Consider the following 14,223-nt stretch of genomic DNA (forward strand, 5'->3'; position numbering starts at 1 on the left):
ATGACAAAGAAGCGGTCTGTGCTACAAAATGTGTTCATAGGGTGAGGGGAGATGTATTGTCTTTCTAATTTTTTTAAGGGGCACTGAGTCAGATTTCAATTTCACACACACTGTCAGAAGTGATACTGAACTGATGTCAAAAATATTCAAAATTTAAAAGTTGATATTGTCATAAATTAAATTGTGGTAAAGATGGCTGTATATATTGTTCATAATTACATTTTGCCTCTTAATGCCTCCATTGTTCCTTGTTTATTTTGTTAAAAAGTTTATTAATGTTTCATCAAGCCCACAAATGTAGACTTGATGTAAAACATCAGACATTTTAAAATCTCTAATATAGTTCCAGAAAACTGCATGTAAGCTAATTACATTCACATAAAATCCTCTGTTACTTGTTAATCTCATATGTAGACTATAAATGTCAAAATTAATTCTGAGATGGAAAATCAGATTGAAGAAGTAAAGTACTTACTGCATGTGAAATTGAAATACATGTGCTTTTTTTTTTTAATAGGTCAACTAAGGATTCCTCCTGTTTCACAGTTGTTCTAAACAATCTTCGTGTATTTTTAATATTTGACTGGCTGTTGCTTGTTCGTGACTTTCTGCACACCCCCAGTGATGTTAAAAAGCCGGATACTCTAACTTCTTCTCGACAATGCAGATATAGCAGTGAAACAGCTGTAGTTCCTAAAACAGTGAAGAGTGGAGTAGTTACAAAACGTTCTTCTCTCCAGGTGACTACTGAAAAACAACTGGAAGTCAAGATTAATGTAACGGGTAAATACATTCTGTTTTATGCTTACACAAAGGAGAAGAGACTGTCTGTCTGTCTTTATGAGCTGTTGCATTTAAATTTCACAGGCTGTGTCTCCACTACAAAAATAACTTGGAAGTTGAGTGTCTCAACATTCCCAGTAATGGAGTAAGGACTTTGAAGTAAGGGAAAATGCGTATAGACTCTCTGATGGCTACTTCGAAGTAGCCTAATTTTGAAGTTAGTTCGTAGTGTGGATGCACCCACAGAGTAATACTGAAGCAGCGTGAAGTCAGGTGTCTATAGGATTCACAGTTAAATATGTCATTTATTTTGGCCAGGTACTGAATTTGTGGTAGTTGAAGACATGTCTTGTTTTGATACCAATGCAATTATTCTGAAAGGAACTACTGTCCTCACGTACAAGCCCAAGCTGGTGGATCGGCCTTTCTCTGGTAGTTTGTTTGGCATTGAGGTAGGATGAAGTTATTTGTATTTTATACTTATTTGTTCTAACATTGGATTTGGCCGAGAAAGATGGTCTTCTACTAAAACCTTCAACTGAAATGCAATGATAAATAGAATATATTAAAAACTGCCTGTGGAGTACTTTACTACTATGACGGGTTAATTTCCTTATGAAGTGTTCCCAACCCACTGGAGTATAAAGGCCATTTCTGCACTGCTCCTGCCACAGTATTAAAGTATGTGGCTGGGAAACTCAACTGAATTGTTAGTTCGATGCATCTTCTCTGTGTCCTAAAATTTAAACTTGAATTTGCAAAGAATTGTGGTCTGCAACAGTAATTGCTAAGACTTTTTTCTTTCCTTCAGATTTTTAGTGATTGCATATGTCTTTTGATTTTTATGTCAAGATTTGTTAATAGATATCTGTGGAAGTTTCACTTCCAAGCATATATGTAGGCTGGCACTCCTGTATGTTCAGTCTGTATATATTTAGTTGGCATATGAGCTTTGGAGAGGTTGGGGCTGTTGACAGTCTTGCATTAGCACTTATTCCATCTGTTCACAGAATAAAACGCAAGCTTTGGGTTTGAAGCTAGTTGATCTGAGTTTTGATTGCTCAGGTGTAGTGAGGATTCTAAATCTCTGATTCCTGTTTGTAAACTATTAAATTCCTGACCGTAGGACCTAAAATGCTATCTGATAAAAATATTTGAAATTCTCTTTAGATTTGAGATTAGGAAAGATTTGTCAGTCTAATGGTGTCTCTTGTCATAGTGGTACTGTGATTAAAATGCTTTCACGAAACTGTTTTTGGTTTTGGTTTTGTTTTGTTTTGTTTTTTTGTTGTTGGATGAGAGCCTTTCTCATCTACTTGACCAGGTCGAATCTAGGTCATGTGAGAAGAGTCTGTTAGTTACTTGATGGCTGTTGGTTGCATACTTAAAATTGTCTGATTTCAGGCTACCTTGTAATAGGTAAATGTCCATGTGGGGGGAAAATATAATTGTAGTTGACGCTAATTGGTCATTTTGTTGATATTTTCAACAGAGATCTGTGGTTGAGTGGGCCATGAAGACTAAGTTGATTTCTTGCCTTACACCCTGCACACCCACAGTTCCGCAAAGTGATTTCTGTAGATCCAGCATTTTGATGGGACGTTGTAAAGGAGATGAAAGAGTTTGATAGAATCTTTCTTGGTTTATTATTTCATGTATCTGCTGCTCCCTCTTTGTAGATACCCTTAGCCCTAAAAAGGGGAATTGAGAGCCCTATTCCCATAGCTGAAACCAGGAGCAAAATTTGCATGAGCTTCTATAGCAATGCATTTTGTTTTTCACTCATTTAGGTTTTTTCATGCCGTCTGGGAAACGAGCAGGACACGGCACTGTCCATCATTGATCCAGTACATATTCAAATGGAACTTGTAGGGAATTCATCCTACCCTAGTGGCTCAGGACTGTTGGATGCCTTCAATAGTGAAGATTTTCCACCCATTCTAGAGGTAAGATCAAAGAAAGCGATTTAAACAAAATTTGTCTATTGTCCTAATAATCTAGAACACGTTATATGGATGCATCACATTTGGGAGTTTAGAATAATCCTTTCTCAGGTCAATAAAACAGGAATAAGACAAAATTGTTTTTTAAATTAAAATAGAGGCAGACAATGAGAGAACATGTTTTTAATGGTAACAATAGAGAGATTTCTGCTGGAATTTTTAGGGGTATTTGATACATTCAGAAAATAACAGAGAAAGGTAACTTGTGACAAAAAACAAGGTAACTTTTGAGTCTTGGCCATAAATTTCATAAAATAACTTTATTTTTCTTTAAGTTGTCATGTTAATGTTTGCTTGTAGTAAATGCATTTAGGCCCCCTTCTATCCTCCCACGCCCCCTTGAGATTCAAAACAAAAATCTCTCTCCTCATGGGGGATTTTAGTTAATTCTTTTCTGGATGGGCATATAGTAATAACTATGTTTCTACAACATTTGGACAGTTTGAGTAGTTGGCATTTAGGATATTTAAAATTATCATATTGGTTAATGACAAACTTGGCATTTTTAGTAACAGAGAGATAGCCGTACTAGTCTATATACTATCAAAACAAAACAGCAGTCCAGTAGCGCTTTAAAGACTAACAAACTAATTTATTAGGTGATGAGCTTTTGTGGGACAGACCCACTTCTTCAGATAATAGCCATACCAGAACAGACTGCTATGGCTGTGATCTGAAGAAGTGGGTCTGTCCCACGAAAGCTCATCACCTAATAAATTAGTTTGTTAGTCTTCAAAATGTTGCTGGGCTGCTTTTTTTGTTTTGGCATTTTTAGTATGAAAACTTTGAAACAATATAAATGTCTAGTTTTTTTAAATGGTTACCTTTTTAGCAATATGTTACTCCAATATTTAGTATATAAAAGGAAAATGAATGAAAAAATGTCTGTGTTTAAGTTTTTAATTGTGTTGGCTTTTAAAATTTCATTTAGATTCAGTTACAAGCACTGAACATCAGACTGTCGTATAATGATGTGCAGCTGTTTTTGGCCATTGCAAAGTCCATCCCTGGGCAGGCTAGTGCTGCTGTGCCTGAGTCCTGTGTCTTGGATACTGAGACTGCTGCTAATAATCTTTCCAATTCATCTTGGGAAAATGAAATCTCCTCATCAACCTCTGAAAACAGAGACGTATCTAAACACACATTGGATCCGGTTCTTGGTATGCATTCAACTATTAGACTAAAACCGTTTTCCATGCCTTAAGGAGACCTCTACAGAGTAAAGCCAGATGCAATTTTTAACAAAGCAGATGGATGTAGCTTGAGTATGTAAAATTTGGTATGGTGATGGATGCCATCAAATAGTGATGAAACTCTGTTATTCAGCTTGTAATATGAAAGTAGATTTCAGTATTAGTCTTCAGTCAGTTTTAATCAGTATTTGCCTTCGTACTTCGGCAGAATATGGTAATATGTAGGTTGCAATTACTTCAGGGGAATACTATCCTTTTAAATTATTTCTATTGGGAATTATAATGTAAAATAATCATCCACCCACGCACCCCCCTCCCTCCCCTTTAACAACACTTCGCTGCTGTTAGGCTTTAAGAGTTTATTTCTAAAATTTGAGTGTAGTTAGGAGAACAACTTTATGAAAACAAGGAAATATGAGTGAAATAAGCTCTGTCTTCTGTACTACAGTTGTTAGGCATAATGGGGAAATGTGAAAGTAGATGTGGAATAACCCCCAGCATAGAAGAATTTGATGTATGAAACTAAGAATTGTTAGTGCAGAATTAAATTAATTGCACAGACTAAAATTACCCTAATGGAACTGAGATTCGGCATGTGTTCTAACAGATAAATGTTAAACAGATTATAATGTTTAGCATAAAACATCCATCCTGATGTTTTGTGGTTTTGTAAGTAGAAACGTTTTATGCTTTCAGAATTGATCTAGTTGTAGAGAGAAATGAATTTTTAAACAATAATACATTAAATTTTAATAAAAGTAAAGCTGCTCATTCATATGTGGACAAAGGTTGGCTAAATGTTTTTTTTTAATTATAGAAATACAGCTAGCTCGACTTCAGGAACTGGGATTTAGTATGGATGACTGTCGTAAAGCACTTCTGATTTGCCAAGGTAATTCCAAATAATTTCAAGTGATGGAAGAATTATAATTTTGGTAAATTAGAGCCTGGCTTTTAATACATCAATACAGAAATATTAGCAGTCACTGGATACAGAAACAAAACAAAGCAGCTATTTTCCATTCTGCTGCCATCAAAAAATAGTCTTCATATCTCTCTCCTTCAAATGTTCTCATTCTGTTACTGGTGATTCTTATCTATATCCTAAATATTCTCTTGAGTTTCATCTCTGAATGACTTCTCTCACTTTAAATATATTACCGCTAGAAAATTTACCTCGCATTGCTCAAGTCCTTAATTGAATTAATTTTTGTTTTTCTTCATTTAAATCTTTGCTCTGAGATGAGGATAAGGGGTTCAGTATGTAGGCTCCCCTGGGGAGAGAGGACTGCCTCAGGCTTCTGTCACGGCAGAAACCTGGAGCCAGGTGAGACAAGCATCTCCATGGCTGCTGCAGCTCCAACAGGCACAGCTGGAGCAGGGTTGCATGTCTCCCAGCTGGGGCAGGTCCAAGTTCATCTGCTCCCCAGCCAGAGTGAGGAATGCAGTAGACAGTACACTTCTCCCCACTTCCTGACAAAGGGGAACAGGTAGCAATGTTTCCATACAAATCGGGGGTTGGGAGGAGTTAGGGCAGTGCTTGAGGGAGCGGGGGACCCCCAGCCAGACCCTTTCACCTGTCAGTTATTTCTCTTTTCTGTATGGTTTTATGAAAACCAATCCCATTCCAGGAGTATCCCATTTTCCTGGCCCAACTGAACCCTTACCTTGCTTGAAGTTACAATAAAAGAAAGCTGAATACCAAATTTCGTGGTCCTACCTCTTACCTTTCAGGAGAGTTCTTGAGCAGACAGTGTATTTTATTCAAGTTACCACTCAGCATGATTGCAATTTCCCCGTAGCTGTTACATGAATCAAATATTTTTTTCTCCCATCACCTCCTAAAATTCTTTATTCAAATCTAGAAACTCTCATCAGTTTTTACACTGCATATGTTTCTCACTTTCACTTACTTCTTCCCTTGTACGCACCCTGCTCTTCAGGCTTTTAATTTCTTCTTCTTAGATATCTTGCTTTTGTACTCATTTTTACACACGCAACCTGGGGAGAAAATTAAGATTAAGACACAAGATTCTCTTTTGGTTTGTTTCTTTACCATTGTCATTTTCCTTCTGTTTTATTTTTAACCCAGGAAATGCTTTGTTGCTTTTCAATTTGCAGTCTTAAAAGATCACTTTGTTTTGATGAAGGTTTGGAAATATGATGGCTTTCTCCTTTATCTCCTTTGATTTCCTTAAATAAAAGTAACAGTGTGCAATGTCTGCATTTTTATAGGTTTTATTGGAAATTCATTTGTTTCCTTTTTGGGCGTTTGTATGAATGTTTTATTGAAATAGTTTGCATAGTTTGATTGTTTGCTTATGTCCTTTAAGGCCAGTTGAAAAAAGCAGCAAGCTGGTTGTTTAAGAATGCCGAACCTTTGAAATCGCTTTCGTTAGCCTCTGGAGGTCGAGAGAGCCAGGGGACTGTGCCAGTTCAATTGATCTCTGGAGTGGAGATTAAAGCAGAAAGTATATGCATTTGTTTAATTGATGACTGCATGGACTGTGATGTTCCCTTAGCTGAGTTAACCTTTTCACGTGAGTATTTTTCTTAATTGTCTTCTAATCACTTCCTTAATTTGAGGAATTCCTTTGGGCCACTTACTATACACGTTCATAGCTTGGGTTTCCTTTAGTTATGGCTAGATAAAAAGTTTGCAACTGTTTGCATAAATGATTTTTTTTAACTAAGGAATATGTGTGTCAGTGCCCAGCACAAAATTAGAGTGTCGCTTGTTTAAATGACTATAAGATTGAATGGTGGTGGTGTGATAGTGCCTGAAAGTACTCATTGAGGTCAGTGCTCTGCTTTGTTAAGAACTGAACAAAATCATAGGAAGGTGCTGTGCCTTTCTTCCTTACTTGTGAGTAAGCAAGGAGCCAGTAGGGAATGCAAAAAAAGGGTGGATCAGCAAAGAAAGCTTACATCACACAGATGAGAAGATGAAGAAATACAGACTTTTAAAAAGTTAAACCTAATTAGATCTTGCCAAGAAAATTAAAATCCTGAGGTTTTTCAAGTCTGTAAATAAAAAGAGAATAGGGAAGGATGAAGATGAGCCACTCAGAAGTGTGGATGGCAAAGGGATTAAAGATAATCTAGGTAAGATCCCAAAACTAAATGAATACTTTGTCTCAGTTTTCAGTAGGAATGATAATATGGAATAGGTGCATGAAGGCAGTAGAGCTGATAGAAGTGAGTGTCTAGAAATGAATGTTACCACATCTGAGGTGGAATTTAAATTTAAAGAGCTTAGTGCACTCAGCTCGGGGCACTGGAAAATTTCCATCTAAGAATACTGAAAGAATGGACTCATGAGAAGAGATTGCTTGTCTGGTAGCAAGGCACTATCATATGACTGGGGAACAGCTAATGTTGTGTCTGTGTTTTAGAAATGTGAAAAGAGTGATCTGGGCATTTGTAAACTTGTTGGTCTCATTTCAGTTATATGCAGGGTTTTAGAACAAATTGAAGGAAAGGATAATTAAATGGTAGTGGGTATGTAATGTAAGACGGTTTTTATCAAACATAGATCACAGTTGCCGAACTTTCCTTACTTGAAAAAACAACTGATTTTTTTTTAAAGGGAATTGTGCAGTGATCTAATGTATTTGAACTGCGTTAAAGAGTTTTGACAAGGTAACACATGGAAAACCTATTAATGAACTTAGGAAAGGTGAGGATCAGTACAAAAACTGATTACTGGTATAGTTTCCTCAATAATAGTTTTGAGACTGTTCTTAGTCCGTATTTTTATTAATGACTTTAGCACAAAAGGTAGGCATGCTAAGGAAATTTGCTGATGAAACAAATTTGGGAGGCATAATCAACATATAGGAGGATTACAATATCATAGAGGAAGTTCTAGATTATTTTTAAGACCACTGTGATGCACACATTGAAGGAAGTTCAGTAGTATAGTGTGTGCAAGGTGATACTCTTAGTCTAATGGTAAGAATTTCTGCTACAAGCTGTGGACTGGTCATTGGCAGCAAGAGAAGAGAACTCCGTGCTAGTAATCCATCTGTGATCAGTGAGTCACCAGCGTGATGTGATTGTGGAAAAAGCAAATGCCATCTTAGGATGTTTGAGGTGAAGTATTTTCATTTGTGATACAGAAGTGTTAATTCCTTTGTATAAGGCACCATTATGACCATCATTCTCAGAGAGTATTTAACAGTGGGTTCACAGACATGTCGGAAAGGCATAACAAGTGCACTTTCCTAGGGATCGCTTTTGGGATTGGTTCTGTTCATATCTTCATCAGTCATTTAGATAATGGTATAGAGAGTACACTTACAAAGTTTGCAGATACCAGCAAGCTGGGAGGGGTGCAAGTACTTTGAAGGTTAGGATGGTAATTCAAAATGATTGGGATAAACTGGAGAAATGGCCTGAAGTAAATATGATGGAATTCAATAAGGACAAATGCAAAGTATTCGACTTAGGAAAGAACAAAACAAAAAATGTAGCACTTTAGAGACCAGCAAGAACAGTCAGTTTTATGCATACAAAATGGAAGGTGACTGTCTAGGAAGAATTACTGCAGAAAATGATTTAGGACTCACAGTGGATCACAAGCTAAATATGAGTCAACAGTGTGAAGCTGTTGTAAAAATAAGCAAACATTATTCTTGAATGCTTCGCTAGGAGTGTCATAAGCAAGGTACGAGAAGTAGTTTTTCCACTTTACTCTGCACTGATTAGGCCTCACCTGGACTATTGTGTCCAGTTCTGGATGTCACATTTCAGGAAAGCTATGGGGAAATTGCAGAAAGTCCAGAGACGAGCAAGAAAAATGTTTGAAGATCTAGACAACGTGAGCAATGAGGGACAACTGAAAAAATGAGTTTAGTTAGTCCAGAAAAGAGAAGACTGAAAGGGAACGTATTAACAACTTTCAAGTACCTAAAAGGATGTTACAAGTAGGAGGGAGAAAAATTATTCTCCTTATTCTCTGCTGATAGGACAAGAAGTGATGGTCTTTAAACTGAAGCAGAAGAGTTTTTAGGTTGGACATAACGAAAAACTTCCTAAAAGTCAGAGTGGTTAAGCAGTGAAATAAATTGCACAAAGAGGCTGTGGAATTTCCATCACTGGAGATTTTTAAGAGCAGGTTGGACAAACATCTTTCACGGATGATCTTGATTGTGCTTGGTCCTGCCATGAGGGCAGGGAACTGGACTTGATGACCTTGCAAAGGTCCCTTCCAGTTCCAGTATTCTGTGACTCAGTGTTCACTTCTGGCTTTAGTCTATGACTTGTGATTTCAAAATGCTTCCTTTGTGATGGAATAGATGGGTTTTTTTCATTAGAGGGGGTCTATAATTGGTAAAAGAGGAGTAATCAGAATGGTTTCAGTATGCAATTTTCTCTTGCATTCTTAGTAAAACAAAATGAAAAACATTGTGCATCTTTAGCTATCAAGTCGTACTGAAGTTTGTGGGAGGCAGTGTTCCATTAAGAAGTTGTTAAGTCTTTTATTAAGGAAGGAAGCTAAATTATTGTCTGTTTTGACCTCAGGGAAAAGTGACTCTGTTTTATGCATAGATATCACACACAGGAAAAGAAAGGAACATTTCCTCCATTAAAAGTAACCTATAATTATGTCTTAATCAGATTACTCGTGAAGTGCTCAAGACATTTACTTTCTTTGTGACCGCTAGTACAGGACAAAACTTGGGAAGTGTATTGGTCTTAGTAGTATTTGTACTTGTCTTTTGAAGTGTATCTTGAAGTATTGGACCTTGAAATTCTATTGTGCTGACTAAGGTTTTGCTTCCCCGCTCCCTCATTCACTTGCAACAAAATTCCAGCACCAACTGTCTCACAGGATGGTAAAGACCAAGATGAATACTTTGCCTGAAATCTTATATATTCTGTACCTCCCTGGTCTAGTACCATTGGGACCTGACCAGTCCAAACAAGAGAATTAGCCAGACCAGGGGAGGTCGCTGTCACCATTCCCCAAGCCTATCACCTGCTGTCAGCCCAGCAGGCACCCTGCCTCACATGCCGCCCACCCCCACAGCCTGGTTGGGTTGTTAGCCCAGCTGTTGCCAGCTTCCTGGGCAGTCTGAGCCCTGGATCTTGCTGCAGGGCTTGAGACCTGCCCCCCCGACCCAGGCCCAGGGGATGCTCCCAGCTGGGCTACCAACCCTGATGTCCTTTGGTCTCAGCTGGCCCATGTGCCCTTAGGCTTCTGTGCTCTCTGGTCTAGGAGCATCCGAGATGTAACCTGTATTCCTAACTATTTGCAGCTAGTGTTTAATAATGGTGTTTAGTTTTAATAGCTATCAAGATTCCAGCTTCATGTTAATTGAAATGTGTAGCAAAGAGATCGTTATCAGATGTAAACTTTAAAAAAAAAAAAAAAAAAAAAAACAACCTAGGATTTATCCTAGTTTGGTTAGTTCTCAAGATACAAAACCTTAGGACCATCAGGTAAACCCTAAAATTTAGCTGTGGTGTTTGGCACTGATTCAGCACTTGTGTGACTATACTGTAGTGGATTTTGTTTTTGTGCCATTGATGTCAGATTATTTTGCAAAAATTGCAGTGATTCTGAATGAGATACAATTGAGCAGGCTGCTGTTGAAGTAGCTTAAATATAGCAGAGAAACTATGACCATCATGAGGGTTTCATGCTGTAACTGGGATGGGCGGTGGTGGTATCAGAGGCGGATTACGCACACTATGGGGCTGGGACTGTGGGACCCATAGGACTGTGTTGACCTGGATTTGTACAGCACAGAGCACAGTAGGGACCATATTCTGATGTGGGCCCTGGGGTACAGTAATGCTATATACTTTAATTCCCTGTATATCACACTGATTTAAAGAAACCTGTCACGTGTGTTTGTTTTACTTGTATTGTTCAGTGTTTTTTAAAATAAAACTTTTCACTGTTTGTTAATGCAACTTTAAGGGCTCAGTCATATTTTTCTTCTGTTAATACAATGTTTACTTTTGTTACAGGTTTGAATTTCCTCCAACATGTGAGAGCCAGCCCTGAAGGTTACGCTCATTTTACACTCTCTGGAGATTATTATAACCGTGAGCTTTCGGGTAAATATAAAATGCATACATTGTTGTAAGAATTGGAAAGCAGTCTTGCATACTTTAACTGTGTGGTGTTCACTCAATATAAATTTTATGTAAGGGTGGGAAGGGCTGCTGTGTCAGCAAGTTGTCTGCAGATGGAACAGAGAGGTTTCCTTGAATACACAGGATGAAAAAGAAGTGTATATTCCATCAACATTAAAATCAAATATATTTTTAAAATCCTTACTTATATTATTAATCCTGCCCTAAATAATTCTATTTCTTGTTATTTTTGTACTTGCATTCCCTTCTGTTATTTCATTCTCTTGTTTCTACTTAACCATTCTTATAATACAAGAACCATGAAGAGGACAGCTCATTAAATTTTAAATCCAGCATACTTAAAAGTGATGAAATGGGGTTAGACATTTGTAGGCAATGAGAACATTACAGTTACTTTAAGGTATTTTTAAGAAGTATACAAATGCTCATGGCTCAGGATATAAGTTAACAACTAAGTGATGGAGGAACAGCTAAATTTTATGCTAGTTTACAATGGTTCTAAAATTTACATTAAAACCCTGCCAGAGTTAAGTGTTGACAGTGAAGACGTTTTCAGGAATAAGCTGTCAACGATGAAGTAATTAACTACGTTAAGTATGTGGAATAAGTAGGGTTTGGGATGGGATGGTTTTCTGGTTTGATTTGCATTTCAAATTTTCTTGATTTGTGATGTGATATATAGTAGACATCAGTTCACACCCAAATTCTCTGCAATGGCTTGAAATTCTGCTTATTTATACAAAGTGAGGATTTGGTACTCAATCATACCACTAACTGGTTTTCATTTGAGACTGTAGTTTATTCTAAGACCTGCCATAACTAGATAAGAATAGCAGGGTATATTTCTCAAGGTTCCTATTTGAACAGCTTCATACAATCTGGAAATTTGTTCAACCGTTGAATATAAAAGTTCATCGTGAATAGTGGTTGAAAGTAGGAAACCTTTTCACCAAGGTTTGTCTTTACTGGATGCTTGTGTAGGTAAATAGTTATCCAACATGAACTTGATGTTTGTCTAATGGAGATAACATTTCCTATGTTCTCTTAGGCTGGGAGCCATTTATTGAGCCATGGCCGTGCTCGGTATCCTGGCAACAACAGGCAGCCAGCCGCCTCCATCCCTCTCGTTTGAAGGTGGAAGTCAAGGCTAAACATCGTCTGGATATCAGTATTACCTCTGTGTTAACTGGTACGTATGAGGACATTCATGGAATATTATCCAGCATAGCACAGGATGCTGATGTTAGACCTTGCTAACTGGGTCCCATCAGTATTCTCTGTCATAAGCCTTGACTAAGTTTGTTTAGCTTTTTTGTTGTTTTAGGCAAGTGCTGTTTCAAGTATTTTTTATTTTATCAGAGTTGCTAATAGTGTTTAAGTACATATTTACAGCACAGAAGGCATTCTTTGGTTATCTGAATTCTCGTGAATTTGTATGCTAGCCTTTTATTTTCATTAAAAATTTCCCACATTTTAAGAATTTAAAAATATTTTAATACTCCTACTAATTTTTACCAGTCTGATATATGACTGCTCATTTAGTCCAGTAATGGTATGTATTGATATTCTTATGGAAGGACTGAATCATGAAGCTCTCGCTTCTTTGATTCCACTTTAAAATCTGAATGACTTCTGGCCTAAGTAGTTTAAAATGTCCTGTTTCACAGTCACCTGACACTTGAGATAAGGGTTCTAGCTAAAGACAATATTTATGTTTGTCTTTTTCTGCATCGGTATGGGAGAGGTGGCTGTTCTACACAATTCCTATTCTGATTGATGATCCCAATATCCGTGGTACAGCAGTACAAGAATGAACTGCAAACAAGAAAATGTCAGCATTTTGTATTTTGCCATCTTTATTCATGAATTTGTCGAGCCAGTGAAGTTTTACTTTTGGTTTGATTGCAGTAAGGAAGAAGGCTTATTGTCTCCTTCAAATGCCACCTCAAGGATTTGAAGTATTTCTTAGATTGTCCTGCCCCAAGTTGTAGTGGCAGAGCAGAGGGAGCCAACATGGAAAAGAATCATCACCATCTACACTTTATTTTTTGGGGCACTTTAGTCAAACTTGTGGTGATCGATATGGGTATGCTACAATAATTGTGATGATTGTACTACAATAATCCCGCTGGGAGCATTTTCTGTTGTAGGTGGCTTGGCTTTGATTTAAGAATATCCACTGCTAATTTTACTTCTTTATGTCTGTCAGAGGCTCTCAGTGAATGGCAATGGTGTGATTATGGTTATTACTTTGATCAGTCTCCTCTGTGCATGCTTATATAATATGAAAGAGAGACATAATCTTGAGTGGTACTTTCAAAACCATTATAAACTGTGCCTGAAGTTGGTGTAGTGAATATGATGAATTGCCCCTTTAAACTCTGACATTAGCCCAAATGAAGTTTTTAAGACAATAAATGATAGAAATGTTACAGAAGGGTCATGCAACAATAATCGTGGGCAAATGATATAGGCAAGCTCAATGCATAGCTGAAGGTGTTTGTGTGGAGGAGACTCCTGTATTTTTATTTATTTATTTGTGAGCTGCATTTTGAAATCAAACGATGAAAGTCTGTAACTTGCTGCTAAAATAACTGAGGTTAATTATTAGTCACCTCCATATGGAAGAGTAGTATTAGTCTTATGTCCTTGTCCTGTGACCTTAATATACATTTCATTTACTTAACTTGAGAGCTGAATTAAGTACATCTCAGCAGTTGTCCTTATTCTTATGATCTTTTTGTTCATATCCCTCTAGAACAGTACGCTAGTACCAAACAGTCATGGATGGCAGATTACTGTAAACAGGAGTGTGTGGACACGGCCAAATCAGAAGATTGGATGGGATCTTCTGTGGACCCACCATCCTTTGGACAGAGTATGACTTCTGTTATCATATATTCCTTTATTTGGAAGTTCTGTTGTATCCAACCATTACACTCTTAGTTACAAGTTCAAAGTCCAGTGTTTATGAGCACGTTGTGCATGTTAAGGAACTGATGACAAAAAGAACTTAGCTTCTGTTGTACTACAATAATCCCTTTGGGAGCATTTTCTGTTGTAGGTGGCTTGGCTTTGATTTAAGAATATCCAATTCAAATTTTACATCCTTACGTCTGTCAGGGGCTCTCAGT

The 14,223-nt window shown here is 37.3% G+C and overlaps 1 protein-coding gene across 10 annotated transcripts in view; it reads left to right on the forward strand.

Moving 5' to 3' along the window:
* The window catches only part of VPS13D (vacuolar protein sorting 13 homolog D), a 225,761-nt gene that overhangs the window by 58,450 nt on the left and 153,088 nt on the right, over nt 1-14,223 (forward strand). For all 10 annotated transcript variants that reach the window (XM_074975870.1, XM_074975874.1, XM_074975877.1 and 7 more), the window contains 9 exons: nt 518-783; nt 1,102-1,235; nt 2,574-2,729; nt 3,718-3,946; nt 4,797-4,871; nt 6,313-6,519; nt 10,961-11,050; nt 12,138-12,278; nt 13,848-13,967. In XM_074975870.1, the coding sequence (XP_074831971.1) occupies nt 518-783; nt 1,102-1,235; nt 2,574-2,729; nt 3,718-3,946; nt 4,797-4,871; nt 6,313-6,519; nt 10,961-11,050; nt 12,138-12,278; nt 13,848-13,967 (1,418 nt within the window). The remainder of the gene's footprint in view (nt 1-517; nt 784-1,101; nt 1,236-2,573; nt 2,730-3,717; nt 3,947-4,796; nt 4,872-6,312; nt 6,520-10,960; nt 11,051-12,137; nt 12,279-13,847; nt 13,968-14,223) is intronic.

This window comes from Carettochelys insculpta, chromosome 23, assembly GCF_033958435.1.
Source record: "Carettochelys insculpta isolate YL-2023 chromosome 23, ASM3395843v1, whole genome shotgun sequence".
Lineage (NCBI taxonomy): Eukaryota > Metazoa > Chordata > Testudines > Carettochelyidae > Carettochelys > Carettochelys insculpta.